At 41.0% G+C, this 20,656-nt stretch overlaps 1 protein-coding gene and 1 long non-coding RNA gene across 2 annotated transcripts in view; both read right to left on the bottom strand.

Annotated features, from left to right (window-relative positions):
* LOC134799945 (uncharacterized) overlaps nucleotides 1–20,656 on the bottom strand; it is a 280,917-nt gene that overhangs the window by 229,898 nt on the left and 30,363 nt on the right. The gene's annotated exons all lie outside the window — the stretch shown is intronic.
* On the bottom strand, nucleotides 217–20,561 carry LOC134799852 (protein suppressor of white apricot). Its single transcript, XM_063772251.1, has 16 exons — nucleotides 20,315–20,561; nucleotides 19,575–19,744; nucleotides 18,368–18,528; nucleotides 17,269–17,485; nucleotides 16,741–16,802; nucleotides 15,738–15,948; nucleotides 13,061–13,189; nucleotides 11,404–11,554; nucleotides 9,609–9,721; nucleotides 7,923–8,197; nucleotides 7,126–7,414; nucleotides 6,532–6,674; nucleotides 3,021–3,111; nucleotides 1,774–1,822; nucleotides 1,125–1,160; nucleotides 217–686 (listed from the first exon to the last, which is right to left on the bottom strand). Exons 1-16 carry the CDS (start codon nucleotides 20,506–20,508, stop codon nucleotides 242–244), a joined length of 2,736 nt encoding a protein of 911 aa, XP_063628321.1. The 5' UTR covers nucleotides 20,509–20,561; the 3' UTR covers nucleotides 217–241.

The following is a 20,656-nucleotide window of genomic DNA, read 5'->3' as shown; positions in this document are numbered from 1 at the left end:
AATAATAATTTTACGATGTCGAAATCGAATAGTTTAAAAGACGAAAACTCTAGCGGCCTAACATAAAAAAAATGTCACTCAGAATCATTGGTATGAGAAAACATAATTGAATTTATTTATTTTAATATCGAATGGAACAAAATCAACCCTGTGCCATTTAATAATTATTCATATTTCATGGGTATTAAGACCGTGGGACGCTAGAGGTTTTAAAAGTACTAAAATGTAACTAAGACCATACCTAGTCGTCTCTACTAATACTCGAGGCAGAATCCTCTTCGCTATCGCTCGACCACTCCCCCTCACTGTACTCCCTATCTTCCTTCTTCTTCTTTTTCCTTCTATGTTCCTTCTGTTCGCTCTCTTCCTTCCTCTTATACTCTTTTTCTTCGTCACTAGAAGACTCTTTTTCAATTTTCTTTTTCCGTCTATAGCGTTCGTCTTCGCTTGAAGATTCGTTCTTTTTCCTTCTGTATCGTTCTTCGTCAGAAGATGGTTGCCGCTGCTGCTGTGTTTCCAGATTTTGGCATAGTTCTTTAGTGGGGGAAGTGGTGCGCAGTACTTTGAGAGTGTTGGATAAGTCGATGTTTGGGGGTAGTTCGTGGACTACCTCCTCCTCTACTTCTCGCTTTTTCTTCTTCTTGCTCTTGGCTTTCTTGTCCTTTTTACGTTTTTTCTTCTTAGAACTGGAATATAGAGAAATATTAATAGATAACATAAGTACTAACATTATATGAAGTTTGAATTTTTTTTTTTATTGTCATGTCCACGTTGCCAGTCATCATCATCTTCCTCGCGTTGTCCCGGCATTTTGCCACGGCTCATGGGAGCCTGGGGTCCGCTTGACAACTAATCCCAAGAATTGGCATAGGCACTAGTTTTTACGAAAGCCACTCATGTCCACGTTACCAATATCCATACTAATATTTTATCAACGGAAGTAAATATATCTGTGTTTTTACCTTCTCTGCTGAAACGGTATTTAAGTAATTTTTCATGTTAGCAAAGGCTACTTTGTTTTTGTATATCTACCCCATGAGAAAGGAAATGAGACACCGAATCCCAAGGAGCCGCAGGAATCGCTAATACAAAAATATTTAGAGGGCTTTTTGATGAAAACTTACCTATCTATATCTGATTCTTCATTTTCTTCTGAAGATCTGAAACAATTAGCAAAATAAATAACTTAAATAAGTTATCGTAAATAATCGTAATAATAGGGAGTATTACTGCAATGTTCTGCCGCCAGAGTGCAGCACTAATTTGTTTAGTAAACCATAGAGTAACTTATACATACTAGGCCTTAAGCAGTTTTTTGACAAGTTTTCACTATGACATTGATGCATCAAGGTGGTTTGTTTGCAGGTGGCTTACCATGAAACGCGAAAATCGAAATTAGTTTATCTGCTTCTCTATCGATCGAATAGGCAAGAGTGATAGAGAGGCAGAAACCGAACTTACGATTGTCATGTTTCATGGTAGGTTGTGTGTTGTGTACGTGATTGACCTAGTGACGCATGATGTGTCATTGATGATGTCAATGAGGTTTGTTTACTGTATGTGCTAGTGGTGCCACCTACGCAGAGCTTTGCCTAATATTCCCTATTGTTTGCAGTGACAGTGACACGACAACAGAACGACGCTCAAGTTTAAGCCTAAGGTTGATATTCCATCTTGGTCCAATTTCATTGCGTCTCAATCTTTCATTAAGCAAAATGTGAGACAAAATACACATTGGACAAAAAAATTGTACAGGTGGAATACCACACTTACCTATATTTTCTGCGCTTCTTCCGATGGCCCTTTTCGTCGTCGTCGTTTTCTGAAAAAAAAATAATGGGCGAACGTTACGTAAACGTAAACTTTAAAATTGTGACTATACCCCCCTTATTCATAAACCTTTACTAAAGTTGACAAGCCGATAATAATCGTTTGTCCCTTTCCAACGTATTGGTATGTTGGAAAGGGACAAACGATTATTATCGGCTTGTCAACTTTAGGTAAACGTTTATGAATAGGGGGTAAATGTGTGCAGCAGAAGAAAGTTTGCTCCCATACAATAATCAGGGACACACCATTTTTGTATGGCAGCATACTTTGTTCTGCTGCGTTACCGTACAAAATTTAATTTTCATCTGATCAAGTTCTTCATTTTAATGTTTTTATGTATACTTATGGATCTAATAACGCCCGTGTAACCAAAAAAGTTAAAAAAAAAAAACAAGATTGTTTTAAAAATCGATTTTTGTTTGCCAGGGAGTCTAGGGACACTAAATCAGTGTTTTAAAGGTTAATACACCCAAATTTGTTTGTCACCCACAAGATGGACAGACGATCTTGTTAAGGTCGCCGGAAGACGCTGGATGCGGGTCGCTTCCAACCGGCACGTATGGAGGTCCAAGGGGGAGGCCTATGTTCAGCAGTGGACGTCTTATGGCTGAGATGATGATGATGACACCCAAATTTAAATTACTGGCAGGGATAAAAAAATCCTGCATGTGTGTTTGTCAAGTTTTGTTGTTACGGGGTCTGATTTTATAAGAATAATATTTGTATTATAATGTAACTAGCAACCCGCCCCAGCTTCGCAAGGATTATCAAATTATACACTTAAATCTTCCGCAAGAATCAGTCTATCGTAGGTGAAAACCGCATGAAAATCCGTTCAGTAGTTTTTCAGTTAATCGCGAACAAACACACAAACGCGGCGGGGGACTATGTTTTATAAGGTGTAGTCTGTAGTGACGTACCATTGTAGTTCGGGCGATTTTTCCGCAACTCGACGTACTGCGCCTATTTTGCGTGATAGGGGGTGGGCTAGTCCTGCCAGCCCAGCTCCTCGAGGAATCCTATCAAACCTTTGATGTTGAGTAGGACCTCGGGGAGGTCTCTCGGGGATCCGAGATGTTTTGCCATGTATGGGGCCAATCCGCTGCATTCCAACACCACGTGAGAGGCTGTTCCTTCTTTCTCCATGCATCCACGGCATAGGCGACTGTCTGTGACACCTAGTGACGTACCATATCTGGAGCGGTGCCGTCTCTTCTCACGGCGCCGGCGTTTCTCCTCCTCCTCTTCTTTCTTCTTTCGAAGGGATTCTAGCGTGTCCACCTAAAAGCAACAACAATATATTATACAATGTACGTACATTTTTGCTACATCGCTCCCCAATATTACAGGGTTCTATGTTTCACTTTTATTGAACTGAAATTTAACATTGTCATAGTGACATTAAGTCGAATTTCAACTATCTTGAAAATGTAACATAGAACCCTGTAATATTGGGCAGCGATATGTAAGTTGCTTGTAGCGATACTACTTTGGACGACCGGTCTGGCCTAGTGGGTAGTGAACCTGCCTGCGAAGCCGATGGTCCTGGGTTTGAATCCCGGTAAGGGCATTTATTTGTGTGATGAACACAAATATTTGTCCCCGAGTCATGGGTGTTTTCCTGTCGCCTAGCACCCATAGTACAAGCTTTGCTTAGTTTGGGGCTAGGTTGATCTGCGTAAGATGTCCCCTAATATTTATTTATTTACTATTCAAGGCCAAATATAATCTTGTCAGGCAGGCTCTAATAGTACAAACAGTAACACTCCTAAGAGTCTCCTCCAGATATATCGACGCGCATTCGGCAAATTCCGAAAGGAAAAAGCTTTATGGCATAAAACTTTTTCCTGTACACCGGTGGACCTTATTACAAAAGGCATAAGCACAGGGCGGACACGCCATACATCAAAAATCATTTGCGTTTATATGTGTGCGCGGCACGTCTGTACACGCGTCATTGTGTATGTGCGGGTAAGTCGCTTTATTGAGAGGAAGCCAGAAGTCCGCCAGATTCATGTCGCGGCCAGTCGCGGGGCGAGGTAATGCGAGTCGCGCCGGGGCGGTGCGTGGCCGTTCTGTATGATAATACTATTACTTATTCTGAGGCATAAGGTCCATCGATGTACAGTTAACAGTGTGGGCGATGGTGTATGTATGTACCCAAGTAACACACAAGCAGGATAATAGAGTAAAATTATCATCTTATTCAAATTAAGATTGCATAAATTTTGTGTATAAGCGGTGGAAATTACTAAATTCGGAATAAGAAAATATGTGGGCCTAGTGGGGCCTATATACCAATAAATGCTGAATAAATTTTGCATAGTATCGGTTTTGCATATTAAATCTGAATAATACTTATTTCTTACACAGTTAGTCAGACATTATTCAGCTTAAAGCATTTGTGGTTACTAAAAGCTGCATAATAGCAGCATTAGCAGCAATTAGCTGTATATATTTTGTGTCGTGAGATATTAAGCAGACAATATTAAGAAAAATGTGATAGTGGCTACTAAATGCTGAAAAGAAGCGTCGGTGAAGACTTTCAACTGTATAAAAGCGGTTGCAGTTTCTGTTTTAATGCTAGTTTTTGAATAAAGGTGGACGCTATTACTGGAAGCTCTAATGAAATCCACATATTATTTGTTATTCAGTAGCTGCATATATGGGTTAGTTATGGCTTTTATAGACAAAACGTCTGAATAATAAATACTAAAACAACACTTATACTTAAGTTATAGCGATTTTAGTACACATATACTATCTTTTCTTGCTAAAAGCTACAAAATGAACGCAATGAGCAGCGCTATTCAAACTACTGCTTAGTATCAACAAATGCGCGGTGGAGAGGGTTCCGTAGCTTTATAAGTTTATACACGGTCAACAGTGCTACTTGAGCCTGTTTGCTTTGAGCTTGAGCGTGTTTTTATTTTATTTTGAACGCATCTTGCGTATTTATTCTTTAATCCAACCATTATTTAAAAAATCGAGGTTTAGTTTTCTTAACAATTCTCTTCGATTGGTTATTTTACACAAGATGCATTGTCGTTTTAATGACGTAAAACAATTGCTAGCTACCATCGTAAACACTGTTAACTGACCATTTGCATACCTTACTGCAACGAGATAAAGTTTACCAATGGCCATTTAAGGTTGTTGCTAGTTGGCAAACAAGGTGGCAAATGCTAGTTATTGATATTGTTGCATTAAAAACTTGTAGACTGGACTGGGTATGAGAAAAATTAAATAATCACCCCCATTAAAATATAGCGAAATCGATTCTCCACAATCGATAAATTGATTTTGAACAGACTGTTTTTAGGTTTCAAGTGGGTCTACTCATACCCATCCCACACTATACTCGTACTCATACCTAAACAATACTGCCCATACCAAACTATACTTGTACTCATACCCGTGATACCCGCTACTAATATACCCGCACCTTCGCACCTATACCATATTCATATTCATACCATACTCGTAACCACACCATACTCATACTATACACATCTTCGTACTCACTTCGTACATCTTTGCGTATACCTTTACCTACTACATATTTGTCGGAACTGATAACGGAAAAAATAACTGTGTAGTCTGCCGTGCCCCCAGATTTATCATATAACTTAAATATTATATCGCGTTTATAATATTAGTAGGAAGTAGGATTGAATATTGCCCGTGTTACATATCTATAATGTTTCTCATCAAACTAGTGAGGATCTATGTGGTTTTTACTATTTGTGTACAGAACCCTAATAGGCTTTAAGATTAAGAAAACAATTACTATTATACTGATGTTATTCAAAACTTGTTGTTCTAAAACCATTATTATCTAACATGTAGCTTAGTAACGCGAATAATGTGAATGCTTATTCAGAAATTTAGCACAAAATACCTGTGGCAGCAGCTTATATTCAGCACAGTCGGACGCCATTACGGTTGCTTATATTCTAACCTCTACAATTATATAGGAATTGAAAATCCCATTTTTATTCATTTATAAAACTAGTTTTATCGTAGCATAACTTGTTAAAGTACATTTTCTATCACTAAAACATCTAAACACCGCAAAAAAAAGTACAAATTTAAAAGTGGAGTAGTAAATTTTCTATATTTACTTTTTAAACAGTGCATTATTTACGCGGCGCTTTAAAATTTTAAATAAAATGTATATATATATTAACAGTAAAGTCGCATGCGCAATGAAATTGATGTTATGTAAACATCAAATCAATATATGGGTAATGTCCTCCTTATTTTGTATTCACTTCCGACACTACACTTTGACACGAGTTCACAAATTAAAATGGAAGACAAATCATACACAAATAGCTGAATATATTTTCTGTAACAATGCACTTTTGAACCAAAAGCTGCATAACGTGTGACTAACTGAGTCATTCTATACAAAGCTGGATAACTTTGGTTTAAAAGCGGTATAGAAGCTTTTGACAGCCTCTATACAAGTGTTATTCAGCGATTGAATGTGTGGGCACACACTTATACAGCTATTACATTACTGTTATTCAGTAATAAGCGGCGTGGGCTAGCCCATTTTGCGCCCAAACCTTCTGTATAACGTTTGTATAAGCGCTTATACAGACGTTATACAGCTACCTTATTCAGCATACAGTACGGAATGCTCTATTATTCAAACAATATTCAGCTACTTTTGTGTTACTTGGGTAGTGGTACCATGGCGCTGGCGAGTGAGCAGGCGGGCAGCGCGGCGGCGGCGGCGGGGTGCGCGGGGTCGACGCCCACGCGGCGCAGGAACTCCGCGGCGCGCGCGCGCCGGGACCGCTGCTTCTCCCGAGACGCCGACCCTTCCACCTCCACTACAACAGAAAATACTCATTTGAGATGTAACAAACAAATGTGTATTGCGAAAATATTCACGTGTGCATTATCCGTCTTTTAACATGTAAACGAAATATGTCGCAAACTGTATCCTCTATAATTTTATAATAGATGTTTTAGCATCATTGGAACTATCCGGTCCCTACCGTGCGCGTTGGAGGGTCTACCATCTTGTGGCCTGAGTCGGAAACATATATACACATGTACATTGCCAAAGCAAGTGCTACCATCTACCGATCTCGTCGGTACGTTTCCTTGTTCATAGCAGGTTCTGCCATCTTGTGGGCTACATCGGAAGCATAAACGATACATTTACGCCTTGCGCCAAAAAAATTACGGCTCCTATGCTGCCCCCTATAGTTCATGCACGGAGCCTATTATGAGTGGAACTGATTTTTTGTAAAAGATTATTGATAAGTGATAACTTACTTTTAGTATCCGAATAGTCCCCAGTCAAATCAATCAAATCGTCATCATTGTCTTCCAAAGATATAACTTCATCAACCTCATTCTTCTTCACACTCTCCTTATCTCTTTTCCTCTCCTTGTCCACACTCCGATCTCCCTTTCTCTCCCTACTTTCCGATTTGGCTGTTTTGCTGGGTTTCCGCTTGTCTCTTTTGACTGGACTATCTCTTTCTCTTGGTTTCTCTATTTTCTTTTCTGGGGTTAAGGATTTCTCTTTCCGTGGCTGTGGTATTTCTGGTTTAGGGATAATCTGAAAATAAAAGAAAATGTTAAGCCCAAAACAAAGAGAATTTAAATAGAGGTGTATTTGTCAAAGTAAATTTTGTAGTCACAGTAAGTTTACTACCATGATCAAAACTTTTAGAACGCCATTTGACTTTGATCCTTATTCTTTCACTGATATGTGTTAAATTTGTTAAATATCAAAGGGTGCGCCATATACTCGAGACTAGGCCAAAGGTATGGCACTATCTTTTCGAGTAATAATTTACTTTGACAATACGCCACTATACTAAAATCAATACGCCTCTCTATGTCCAAAAGATAAATGAAAAATTGTTTATGCCTTTCGAAAAACCCTTACATGCGTTTAAGTGGCATAACTTTTTTAGGAATTAAAATAAATCTACAATCATTTAACAAAAACAAAAGGTATTATTTTTAAAATGTACTCCCTAGCACAAACGCAAACGTTTGTTAAATATGCCAACAATATGCTATGTATTTTTGGCTTATTCCGTATATCTACTACTACTCACCCTCTCTGGCTGCACCAAAACCGGCTGCATGCTATCCTCCTTCCTCTCCACAACGGGCATCTTTGGAGGCTCCTGCGAGGCCTTCTGGGCCTCCATTTTATACACCACCGCCTGCGGTATCTGGTTGACGGGAGTCTGTGGTTTGGGCGATTCCGGTTTTTCAGTCTTTTCGGTTTTCTCTGTTTCCTCGTCGGAACTGGACTCGTAGGGGAGAGCCGGTTTTGGGAGTATCGGATCCGGTTCTTTTAACTTCTTTATTGAGAATGATACTGGTGCTGCAATAAAGAATAATACCGTTAACCGGGGTGAATAGGGATGGCTGGGGTGAATAGGGACAAAACATTAAATGTGATTTACCTGACAATTTACCTTAGGGGTCGTCCAGAAATCATGTGATGATATTTGGCCTATTTTTGACCCCCCCTCCCCCTTGGTGATATTTGGTGATTTTAACACAACCCGTTCCCCGCCCTGCCACAAGATCACGTGATAATTATGATGCGGGGTACCCTTAGACGGTAAGCAAGTCTAATGTCGTTTCTACTGCATTGCGTATATGCTCAAGATACTATCTCTCAAAAACAATTAAGCATCGTAAAAATCTGCTTATCACTTATATACATATGTACATACTTTCATAATATATGTATTTATGTATTTATTTGATGGCAATGGCGGATGATTGTGGAAAAACGTCTCATAGCTCCCTCAAATTGTGCCAGTTCTAAAACTCCCGCTTTGAAAATAAATTACACGTGATATCTTCTCTGATTCCCCCATCGTGATCATTCGTGATATTTTTCTTGTCTTTCTTTCTTTCATACAAAATCTACTATTATTTCCAACCGAATGATACAATTTGTATGGGTATTCCAAAAGAAATGACGGTATATCAATATTACGGAATAATCTTACACAAATCGACTGAATCCCATAGTAAGTATAATTTCCTCATGTCTGCGCGCGACACATACTCACAACTGTGGGGGTTAAATAGCTCAAACCCGATCAACAACACTCACGGCCCTATTCAAACTTTGGGATACGTCAGTTAATAGATCTAGAAACGATATGTCAGTGGCAAAGGTGACGTTTCTTCAAACAAAAACGTCACTTTTGAAACTGACACATCTAATCCATATATCGTTTCTAGATCTATTAATTGACGTACTTAAAGATCGAATCGGGCAGTTACTCCGTTATTTCTGTTATAGAGAGGTAAATAATTTAATATGAGGTAATATAATAATATTATTAAAAAAAAGTGCTCGAGTGGAGACCACGGACTAGCAAGCGCAGCGTAGGACGTCCACCCACAAGATGGACAGACGAACTTGTTAAGGTCGCCGGAAGACGCTGGATGCGGGTCGCTTCCAACCGGTACGAATGGAGGTTCAAGGGGGAGGCCTATGTTCAGCAGTGGACGTCTTATGGCTGAGATGATGATGATGATTAAAAAAAGTGAATTGAGGGCAAAAATATACACCTGTGGTCATAGATGTAAATAAATTGAGGTAGATATGGTACCAGGCGCACGATCGTGAGCCATTAAATATAGGTTCCGGAACCTATATTTAGTTAGTCGTATGGGTGACGCCAACCTGTCAAGTTGACAAAATCGTTGGATCAAATTTTAGTTTTGTCAACTATGAACGTCACACGTCTACATAAATAAAAGGTCATTGCCTGTGGTCCTCTTAGGCTCCTCCTTCCCCGTCCCATTCGCCCCTCCTCGCTTCTGTTGCATCAGCCGCGTGTAATACGGGTGGTAAATGTGATCCGGCTCCAGAAACGTAAACCTGTTGATGAGAAGAATATTTGTAATGTCGGCTGTACACACTCGTCGAGAGCCTCTCGTCGAGAGTCTCAACACCGCTCCCATCCAATCGGAGAACTGCGAGACGAGACGAGGAAGAGCGCGACGAGAAGGGAACAGTATGTACACACTCGTTCTCGGCCTGTCTCGGGGTCTCTCGACGAGTGTGTATAGCCCGCATAAACCTTATGCACGCCAAGAACTATACATGCGTAAAATGGTACTTTCACAATCCACACATCGTGAACTTTATTGCAAGGACATGCGTTCCGGCAATAGTAAGGTAACGGCGGTATTCCATCTGTCCAATTTCTTTATCCAATGTGTATTTTGTCTCACATGAGATAATGAGAGAGTGAGACGCAATGACATTGGACCAAGATATTTGACAGATGGAATACCACCCTTACCTGGGGTTATTCTTAGCACACACGATCTCATCTCCATTTCGCGCGACGTAGGCCGCCATCTTGTCGATCACTTGCACGTCCTCGGACGGAGTTATTATTAGAGGCTGCTGCGGTTATCACACTGAGCGAGACAGCGTTATGCAAGTATAGCGATGTCCCACTCGCTTACCCGAGTGGAGGGTTCGTATAAGAACAAACGCTACCTCGGGTCGTTCTTGGCGCGCACGATCTCGGCAAACTCGTCGCCATTCCGCGCGACGTAGGCGGCCATCTTGTCGATCACTTACACGTCCTCGGGCGGAGTTATTATTAGAGGCTGCCGCGGTTATCAAACTGAGCGAGACAGCTCTATGCAAGTATATCGATGTCCCACTCGCAAACCCGAGTGGAGGGTCCGTATAAGAACGAACGCTACCTCGGGTCGTTCTTGGCGCGCACGATCTCGGCAAACTCGTCGCCATTCCGCGCGACGTAGGCGGCCATCTTGTCGATCACTTGCACGTCATCGGGCGGCGTGATTATTAGAGGCTGCTGCGGTTATCATACTGAGCAAGACAGCTCTATGCAAGTATAGCGATGTCTCGCATACCCGAGTGGAGGGTCCGTATAAGAATAAACGCTACCTCGGATCGTTCTTGGCGCGCACGATCTCTGCAAACTCGTCACCATTTCGCGCGACGTAGGCCGCCATCTTGTCGATCACTTGCACGTCCTCGGACGGAGTTATTATTAGAGGCTGCTGCGGTTATCACACTGAGCGAGACAGCGCTATGCAAGTATAGCGATGTCCCACTCGCTTACCCGAGTGGAGGGTCCGTATAAGAACAAACGCTACCTCGGGTCGTTCTTGGCGCGCACGATCTCGGCAAACTCGTCGCCATTCCGCGCGACGTAGGCGGCCATCTTGTCGATCACTTGCACGTCATCGGGCGGCGTGATTATTAGAGGCTACTGCGGTTATCATACTGAGCAAGACAGCTCTATGCAAGTATAGCGATGTCTCGCATACCCGAGTGGAGGGTCCGTATAAGAATAAACGCTACCTCGGATCGTTCTTGGCGCGCACGATCTCTGCAAACTCGTCACCATTTCGCGCGACGTAGGCCGCCATCTTGTCGATCACTTGCACGTCCTCGGACGGAGTTATTATTAGAGGCTGCTGCGGTTATCACACTGAGCGAGACAGCGCTATGCAAATATAGCGATGTCCCACTCGCATACCCGAGTGGAGGGTCCGTATAAGAACAAACGCTACCTCGGGTCGTTCTTGGCGCGAACGATCTCGGCAAACTCGTCGCCATTCCGCGCGACGTAGGCGGCCATCTTGTCGATCACCACTTGCACATCCTCGGGAGGAGTTATTATTAGGGGTTTCTCTTTGCCGTCCGATGAGGACGAGTCGTAATCTGATGACAAAATATATTCGTTTGCTACATTATGTCTAGTTAAGTAGTTTTACCGAGTAGTTAACCGAGTGGGAAATTGACAACAGTTGTCATTAGAAAATGGCGTGAATTTAAAATTTTACATGTTGATAAAACCTTAGCGCAGACTTTTTTCAAATCAAATATGCAGCATTTTCTACTGACAATACTTGCCAACTTTGAAAAAGTTATGCCAACGACGACCCGCTCAATATTTAAAACATTTCAAACTTTATGTACATATAAAGCCTGACCAGTTATATATGATCATTGTCAAGGGGGCGCTGTTATTCTCATGTATAAGGTGACAGTTCAGTACCCTATGAAAAAAATAGTTACAGTGAAATTCCGCAACATGTCAGATGTGTCTGCGGTACTGTGAGATGATGGACGAAAGTTGATTGTGATATTTGTGATCTGATTTTCCTAAATTGCGTAAATACATTATGTATTCTGTAATCTGATGTGTACAGTGATTTGGTCTCGACTGTAATGCTGTATATTATGTTTTCAAATAAATAAATAACTAAATAAATGGCGCGTGATCATATATTCCTGGTCAGGCTTTACAGACACAACGTGTCTTGCTATTTCAGTCAGTCTTGGTACAAAAAGTATTGACGTTGACTGAAGTAGCATGACAAATACGAAGGAAAACAATTACGCACTACATCTGCAAATGTTCGAAGACTTAATAGATGTATGTATGTAATCAGTAGTATTAGTAGTATTGTGGTGCGCGTGCCGCGACCGCTGCAGGGGACCATCGAGTGCGCCGACTTCTGGCCTCAATTTCACCACGGTGACAGGTGCGACAATTGTAAAATCACTGTTGCTGACGTCACAGGCATCCATGGGCTACGGTTACCACTTACCATCGGGCGGGCCGTATTCCTGTTTGGCACCATCATTGTATTATTTAAAATTATTATATCGGAAAAAAACAGATATTTCTTTTGCGAAGTTTCTGACAATTGTCAAGATTTAGAAAGAATTGTAGGTAATTCTTGACAGGTAATGAGTTATATGTCGGAATTTCGTGACAATTGTAGTGTTTCTTGTGACAATTGTCATAAACTTAGCAAGAGAAATATCTGTTTTTATCCGATATAATAAAGTTTTTTTTTAATAAAACAATGATGGTGGCAAACAGGAATACGGCCCGCCCAATGGTAAGCGGTAACCGTAGCCCATGGATGCCTGTGACGTCAGCAACAGTGATGTTTTACAATTGTCGCACCTGTCACCGTGGTGAAATTGGAGCCTGGCCGAAAGGTGTCGTGTTTCGGAGGTTCCGGGGCAAACTGCCGAATCCGACACAGGACCAGACGATGCAACGGAGCCACGCTGTTTTGTCGACTAAATAGTGTTTAGTTTTAAGTTTATAAAATACATATGTATGTTAGTCTGTAAGGTATTTGTAATATGGGCCTTGTTGCCTGATTTCAATTACTAAATAAATAAATAAATTAGTTCTATTTGAGTTACCAGAAGCATCGCTATCCGAGTCAGTGTTATAGTTCTTCATGAGACTGAGGCCGGTGGACTTGGCGCCGACGGGCCGCGTGGGCGGCGCGCTGGGCGGCGCGGGCGGCGCGGGCGGCGCGGGAGGAGACTCTGAAATTGACACTAGATTGAAACAAGGGGCTAATAAGTATAGGTTTATATAATTTTCGTACCTAACTAAAATTCAGTAATATATAGTTTTAAGTAGTGCATTGGTAAACACTCTGGAAAGTTTGCAATGGATAGACGGTTTCAGGGTTGATCCGTCTGTTGTCGCTTAGCTTTTTGATAAAGATAGTTAAAGGTTTTTACTCGTGACGATCACAAAACATGTACGAACATGTACAGACAACAACAGCAAGGAAAGAAGAAATCAATAAGTGTGCATCACGAAATTGATCCAACTCAGCATAATGCTAGCTATAAATTAGCTTCGTCTTCCGTAGGGCCCATTCGGTGATGCCACGACAGATGACACATACATATTAAAACCTTGCAAAGATACGGATAGATAAGATAGATTTTGAATAACATAACATCCATACCTTTCAGATCGAAGGCGGAAACAAGCCAATATAAACTTAAACGCTGTGTGCACGACTATTTTAACATTATAAATATTATAATAGATTTACGTAGTTACTGAGAGTAGAGTAAGTAGCAGTGGCGGCGCGTCCATAAAAGCCGATTCCCACCGACTTGCCTGTTTTTGGACGTTTGAGCAGAGTTGTAAAGGAAATATGTAAGCCAAATTAGCCCTGGCTTGCCAATGGATATGTTTGACGCGCCGCCACTGGTAAGTAGGTAATCATCCTGAAGAGTGTTTTGACTTTCAGTACGAGCTCAATTTAGGGCGTCCGCTAGCTGCCGCGATTGCACGGAGCGGCTTAACGAAAATTAGTATGAGCGTTGCTTAGAGTGGTATTCCACCTATGCAATTTCTTTGTCCAATTAAAGCAAAATGTGAGGCGCAATACACATTGGACAAAAAAATAGGGAATATTACGCAAAGCTCTGCGTAGGTGGCACCTTTGTGGCACATACAGTAAACAAACCACATTGACACATCACACGTCACGTCAATCACATGGCCTACCGCGAAACAAGAAAATCGAAATTTCGTTATCTAATCTCTCTATCACTCTTGCATATTCGAGCGATTAACCCTTCGAGTGGCATTGTCCTCCTCGAGGTCTCTACGGTAAGTGGCGGTGGCCGCGAGACGGACAGACATAACAAGCCGGTTGAGCGGCGCAGCCATTTTGGAAAAATATACGTCAAGTGGCGGGGCCTCAACGGGTGATCATCGCGAATTTGGCGCGTGTTAGAAATATGACAGTTTCCCAAAAAAAATCTATGAATGATATATACAAACTATATATCACTGAATTCAGCATAAAATGGGTTATTTGATTGTATACCAATGAATTCTATTCTATTTATGTGAAGTATGCTAGACTTGTTCTAATTTCATATTACCAATTTTTTTCTACTTTCATGTAAAAATACGTATAGTTACGAAATAAAACAATTGATTGTAGAAAAAGCAGTCTTTATGACAAAACAATACATTTAACACGATTCACACAGTTTATTCCACTTTTTATCAGTGCGTATTCCGTTTGAATGTTCGCGGCTCGACGACGGTCGGCGCGTAATGGGCTAGGTGGGGCAGGAACATCACGTCATTTCTAACAAACTTTGTTTTACGCGGGAATTCGACCGTTAGGGAATACCATCCTTGTTTATTGACGAATGCATCTTGCAAGAGTGAGCAAGCAAGGCATAGTTTTAACGGTTTTATTTTAGGCGCGAAATGCAGCGTCGCACAGAGGCCGCGAGACGGTCTCTGCCAATTACGGGCTTGTTATGACCGAACCTTCTCGCGGCCTCTGCCACGCCGAGGCATATTTAAAAAAACCGGGCAAGTGCGAGACGGACTCGCGCACGAAGGGTTCCGTACCATAATGCAAAAAAAAAAACAAAAAAAAAGCAAAAAAAAAACGGTCACCCATCCAAATACTGACCACTCCCGACGTTGCTTAACTTTGGTCAAAAATCACGTTTGTTGTATGGGAGCCCCATTTAAATCTTTATTTTATTCTGTTTTTAGTATTTGTTGTTATAGCGGCAACAGAAATACATCATCTGTGAAAATTTCAACTATCTAGCTATCACGGTTCGTGAGATACAGCCTGGTGACAGACGGACGGACGGACGGACGGACGGACGGACGGACGGACAGCGAAGTCTTAGTAATAGGGTCCCGTTTTACCCTTTGGGTACGGAACCCTAAAAATGGCCGCGCCATTTGTCCTACCGTTCAACCGGAGGTGCTGCCACCCGAAGGGTTAAGAGGCAGATAACTAAATTTAGATTTAGATCCGTATTGCTGCACTCTGGCGGCAGAACATTGCAGCAATATCCCCTATTGGATAGGTGGAATACCACCCTAAGTGGCGCGGACGCGTGCGACGCATTTTACCTATAATGAATAATAAATAATAATAATAAACACTATAAATCACATTATGGTTGCGATTTATTACGCAACCCCCCAATAATGGCCCCGCGTGCGTGCGCTCGCTCCGTGCACCCGCGCTAGCTAGCAGACGCAATTAACATCGATTCAAAACAGGAATATCATAATAATAATTACCATGTTCCCTAGTGTACATGACGGGCGCCCTAGATATCACAGGCCTGTGTCTCGGAGGCAGAGGTTCAGTGCCCGGTGGAGCCACTTCTCCGGGGGCCAGCTCCGGAGTGTAGTTGTCGTCCAGGGTAGCTTCCCCTCGCATCTTCGAGACCAGCATCGTGTAGTCGCAGTCGGCAGACGGGCGGTAGTGGATGCTTGGGATGGATGGTGCCTGAGAGAATTTTATTGAACTAATAAATGAAATGTTTGAAAACCATAACATAACTGGGGCATCCCACAAAAAGGTCGACTTTCTTGGGAACGTGAAGCGTGGCAGCTACCTTAATAGCCTGTAGAAATCTGTATTATACAGGGTTGCTAAAAAATAACTGCATTCCACAGACAAGACATCCGCCAGACTGAGCATAGTAGCTCTACCCCCTCTGCCACAAATACGGTAGTTTTACTCCATTTTCAAGTCGAAAGTGTCTTTGTGTGACGTCCGTGTCTTTGAACGGACCAATCACGGCACGGGAACTCGCTCACCTCGTCCCCCGCACCCCCGTATTTTTGGCAGCATCGGTTTCATGTAATAATTGCTCTAAACTCCGTCTAGAGGATTCCTAGTCTATGCTGCATTCCCGTTGCCAGGGAGGTTTTGGGATTATACTGAGCAACTTTTACTATGGGACCAAACCCGAAATCGCGAAAAAAAAATTACCCTCCCATAAATGGACCACCATGTATGAAACAGCCAAATTTTTTTCGTGATTTCGGGGTTGGTCCCATAGTAAAAGTTGCTCAATATAATCCCAAAATCTCCCTGGCAACGGGAATGCAGTTATTTTTTAGTTACTCTGTATACCGTTAAATGTAAAAAGTTAAGTTTTTCACATTCTTGACACTTTTCTAGAATGCTTCAATCACGGATTTCGTAAACAAAGTCGGTAAAATATCAATATAACATATAACCTAGTATATTGTTACTAAACAAGTAACGTTTTTTCTATAGTTATTTACTTACAGATTCAATGACCGTTGACGCCAAGCTGGGATGCAGGTATTCATCAGTTTCAGGCTGTTTTTCTGTAAAATGAAATAAATTGTTTAATTATTCATTAACATCACCGTAAAAGTTCACGTTCACGTTTAAACATTTCATATTTATATAAAATGCAATAATATTTCGATGTAACGAACCATATGTCGAGGCGATACAGTTTTTAATGTTTTTATCTATGAGTTTATTTACTTATGAGTATGTGTGTAATACTGTATAAGTGTCTGGCAAACTTTATAAATAACAAATACCTGCTTGACACAGCTCAAATCTCAATACTCGATTTTTACCGCAAAATTAAGATGCAAGGATTTTTTATTGTAATTTAATGTTTGAATAGTGGCTTGGCTTTTTTTTTTAATACCATGTTGGTGGCAAACAAGCATACGGCCCGCCTGATGGTAAGCAGTCACCTGCAACTCCAGAGGTGTCGGACGTCGTTAGAGGTGGAAGGTGGAGGAGGTGTGTGGAAGAGGTCATTGGTTGACTTACCTTCAACAACTTCCGGTGCCTTCTCCGGCCACTTCCCAGCCTTCACAAGCGCCACCAGGGCCAGATAGTAAGGCCGCAGCGGCGCCCCCATGTCAAGAAACCGGAACTGCGGGTTGTCACCCTGCTTCGCCTTGATAAGGATCTCCATCTGGGCGCCCTGGGACGCGATGAAGTTTGCTGTCTTCTCAATTATTGTGTTTTGCTTGAGAGAGTCAGGCTAAAAAAAGAATATAAAGGACATGATTTTTACATGATAATTGCGAAAATGGGACTTAACCGCGAATAATTAAGGTTGGTTTTAGCCAATTCAACAATGCCATCCTCAAAACGTGAGGTTAACATTTTCGGTGCAGGACGACACGTAGGAAATTTCCAGTAGAAAAAGAACATCTTGGCAGTGAATGTGTTAATGTTTAAATTGGATTACGATTAAGTCATCATGTTATAGTTAATCTAATACCTTTAAATGAGCAATTTTTGTTTATTTATATGTATATATTACATATTCATATTTCGGGGATCTCCGAAACGGTTCTAACGATTTCGGTGAAAATTGCTACACGGGGGTTTTCGGGGGCGATAAATCGATCTAGCTAGGTCTTAAATATCTCTGGGAAAACGCGCAAATTTTACTTTTTAGGGTTCCGTACCCAAAGGGTAAAACGGGACCCTATTACTAAGACTTCGCTGTCCGTCCGTCCGTCCGTCCGTCCGTCCGTCTGTCACCAGGCTGTATCTCACGAACCGTGATAGCTAGACAGTTGAAATTTTCACAGATGATGTATTTCTGTTGCCGCTATAACAACAAATACTAAAAACAGAATAAAATAAAGATTTAAATGGGGCTCCCAGCTCCCATACAACAAACGTGATTTTTGACCAAAGTTAAGCAACGTCGGGAGTGGTCAGTACTTGGATGGGTGACCGTTTTTTTTTTTGCTTTTTTTTCGTTTTTTTTTTTTGCATTATGGTACGGAACCCTTCGTGCGCGAGTCCGACTCGCACTTGCCCGGTTTTTATATGTTTTCTCTCAGATATTATTTAATAATGTTTTACACAATCGTCAAATTTTAAATCAATGTCATAAAGTATTTCTTACCAATAGTATATCCGGAGCAAACAGAGCCCTGTATGATGGGGTCGGCACAAAAGGCTCATCAACTTCTACAGGTGTAGTCGGGGCTGGGGTTGCTGCTGGAGTGTCGTAGTTGAATCCGACCTGCCCATAGCCGGCAGCGTGAAGACGCTTCAATTCTTCCTCTGTTGAAAATAGAGAATTGGTTAAGGCTTGTCTTGAGGGAGAAGTATCACCTAGGTTTGGTTATTATCATGGACAAAATATATATATATATATATATATATATATATATATACTTATTTTGTCTTAATATACATATGTGAAGGCACATAAAGCTACACTAGCATACACAACATGGTCACAAATTTGACAGCTTAAATATATGGCAATGTACTATGATTTTTAAACATGTTACTACTTCCTTTGAATTCTTATAATGACAAAGTGTATAATAAAACATTGCGAATATAAATAATACCCAAATTATACCTTAATGTTATAGATATAAGATATAGTTTTTTTAAGACAAGAGTGTTGTATTTCGCCAACAAACTGTCAAGCAGCATTGTAATTGTGTATAATACAGTAAAATTATACATTTAGCGTTTGCGTCAATTCCGGTAGTTCTGATTTTTTGCAGACTTATTTATGATGATGGTCCAATGAATAATCCAAGTTGGTGACCTCAAGCGCCAAACGCAACTTTGTTAAAAGTCGAAAAACCTGCGAAAATTTCGGTTTTTGTTTAGTTTTGGGCGATTCTAACCCTAAAGGACTAGTTTTTGATAGTACCTTCCTTAGACGTTTTTAAAGAAGACTAAATTTGCTACAATACGAGATTAGAACTGTCTCTGTAGATTGAATAGTTTCCGAAATAAAGGCTTTCAAAATTTAGATTTTTTTTGAAATTGAGCTTGTAATGAGTGAGTGCAGTGAGTATGCACTTTTGACTCAGGCGATGCCGCTTGGCAGGATTGTTCCTAAGGTCAAACAAAGCAAACTTGGATTATTAATTGGGCCAACATCATAAATAAGTCTGCGAAAAATCAGAACTACCGGATTTGACGCAGAAGACCCATGTTACAAAATTCTACAATTTCACTGGATTATTAATACTTTTGTTAAAAAAAAAACAGGTCACTGATAAAGATGATTTATGACAGTAACTTTTTATTTACTGATGACAACAAGTTTTTTTGAAAAACAGCACATATAATCTAATAAACACCTTTATACATCTCCTCCTCGTCCTCATCAGTATGCAGCGCTCGGTAGCGTTCCTCATCGCACAGCTGCTCCACTTCCTGCTCGTTCCGAGTGAGCTCGACGCGCCAGTCGAAGCCACCCGGCGGCGCCTCCAGCGACGCCACGTCATGCAGCGCGCCTCGGGCATCATACCTGTCCACATTTAGATACAAGTTATGAGGGGTTCAAATTGTGATGCGGTTCTTTTATTACTAGGGATGTTTTTTGTTTAATGTTATTGAGGAAAAAAAATACCTTATTTTTTAAGTCTTTTATATTTAAGATATTTTAAGGCATAAGGTACTTGGGCAGTTTTAATAATCAGCCAGAAAATGATTATAATTATATATTTACAGAGATCATAGAACAATAGAGCACAGTTTCAGACACAATTATCATCCGGTTGTATGTAATTACTACCAAAACCTATCAAGGATTCTGGATGAAAGAAAACAAAAACAATGTCATAACCTCAAAACTTTTTCATAACTGTCCGTTGGGTAATATACGTACGCAATTATACCTGTGCAAGTAATACATACCGCTGAAGAGTGTCACCATAACATTATGCGACGCAGCAGCCGCCCGCTGCGAGATCTTCAACCCGCCAGCTTCAAAATCCTCTGCGAAAATCTTAAAGATCTTCCAATATTAAGTATTTTCCAACACATTGCAATCGCTTTATAGTTTTTAGCCACAGTTATAGTAAAAAACAGATCGAACCTGTCGATTTTCAACGTTTCATCCCCCATCCACGGTATGAGGTGTTTGCCTTGATCAATGTGCAGGGCTTTTTCATCGTCCCTGAACAATTTGCACGAGTAGCCGAACACGAAAAGCTCTTCTTTCTTCTCCTTGAACTCACTTTTCCGTAATATACCGGAATCACTGACACTACCAGTCCACTTTATCGACATTTTATAAATTTATTTCATTTAGATTTTAGAAAACGCTTGAACTCAAGTCTACAACATTTGGCAGGCAATAGGGCGTTTTTTAACAATAACCTACATATCAAACAAGACAGCTAAAAAACTAATAAATAGCAACGGTCATTGTGAGCTA

The sequence above is a fragment of the Cydia splendana genome, chromosome 19, assembly GCF_910591565.1.
Source record: "Cydia splendana chromosome 19, ilCydSple1.2, whole genome shotgun sequence".
Lineage (NCBI taxonomy): Eukaryota > Metazoa > Arthropoda > Insecta > Lepidoptera > Tortricidae > Cydia > Cydia splendana.
The sequence above is the reverse complement of the archived record's forward strand: the minus strand, read 5'-3'. Positions and strand labels throughout refer to the sequence as shown.

Excerpts from the sequence above, each read along its gene's own strand:
- LOC134799852 (XM_063772251.1), bottom strand. The coding sequence starts at position 20,508 with ATGTCGATAAAGTGGACTGGTAGTGTCAGTGATTCCGGTATATTACGG. Across the intron at positions 11,555-13,060 it reads CTCGGATAGCGATGCTTCTG|ATTACGACTCGTCCTCATCG; the intron begins GTAACTCAAATA and ends TTTTGTCATCAG. Across the intron at positions 8,198-9,608 it reads GGAGCCTAAGAGGACCACAG|CACCAGTATCATTCTCAATA; the intron begins GCAATGACCTTT and ends TCTTTATTGCAG.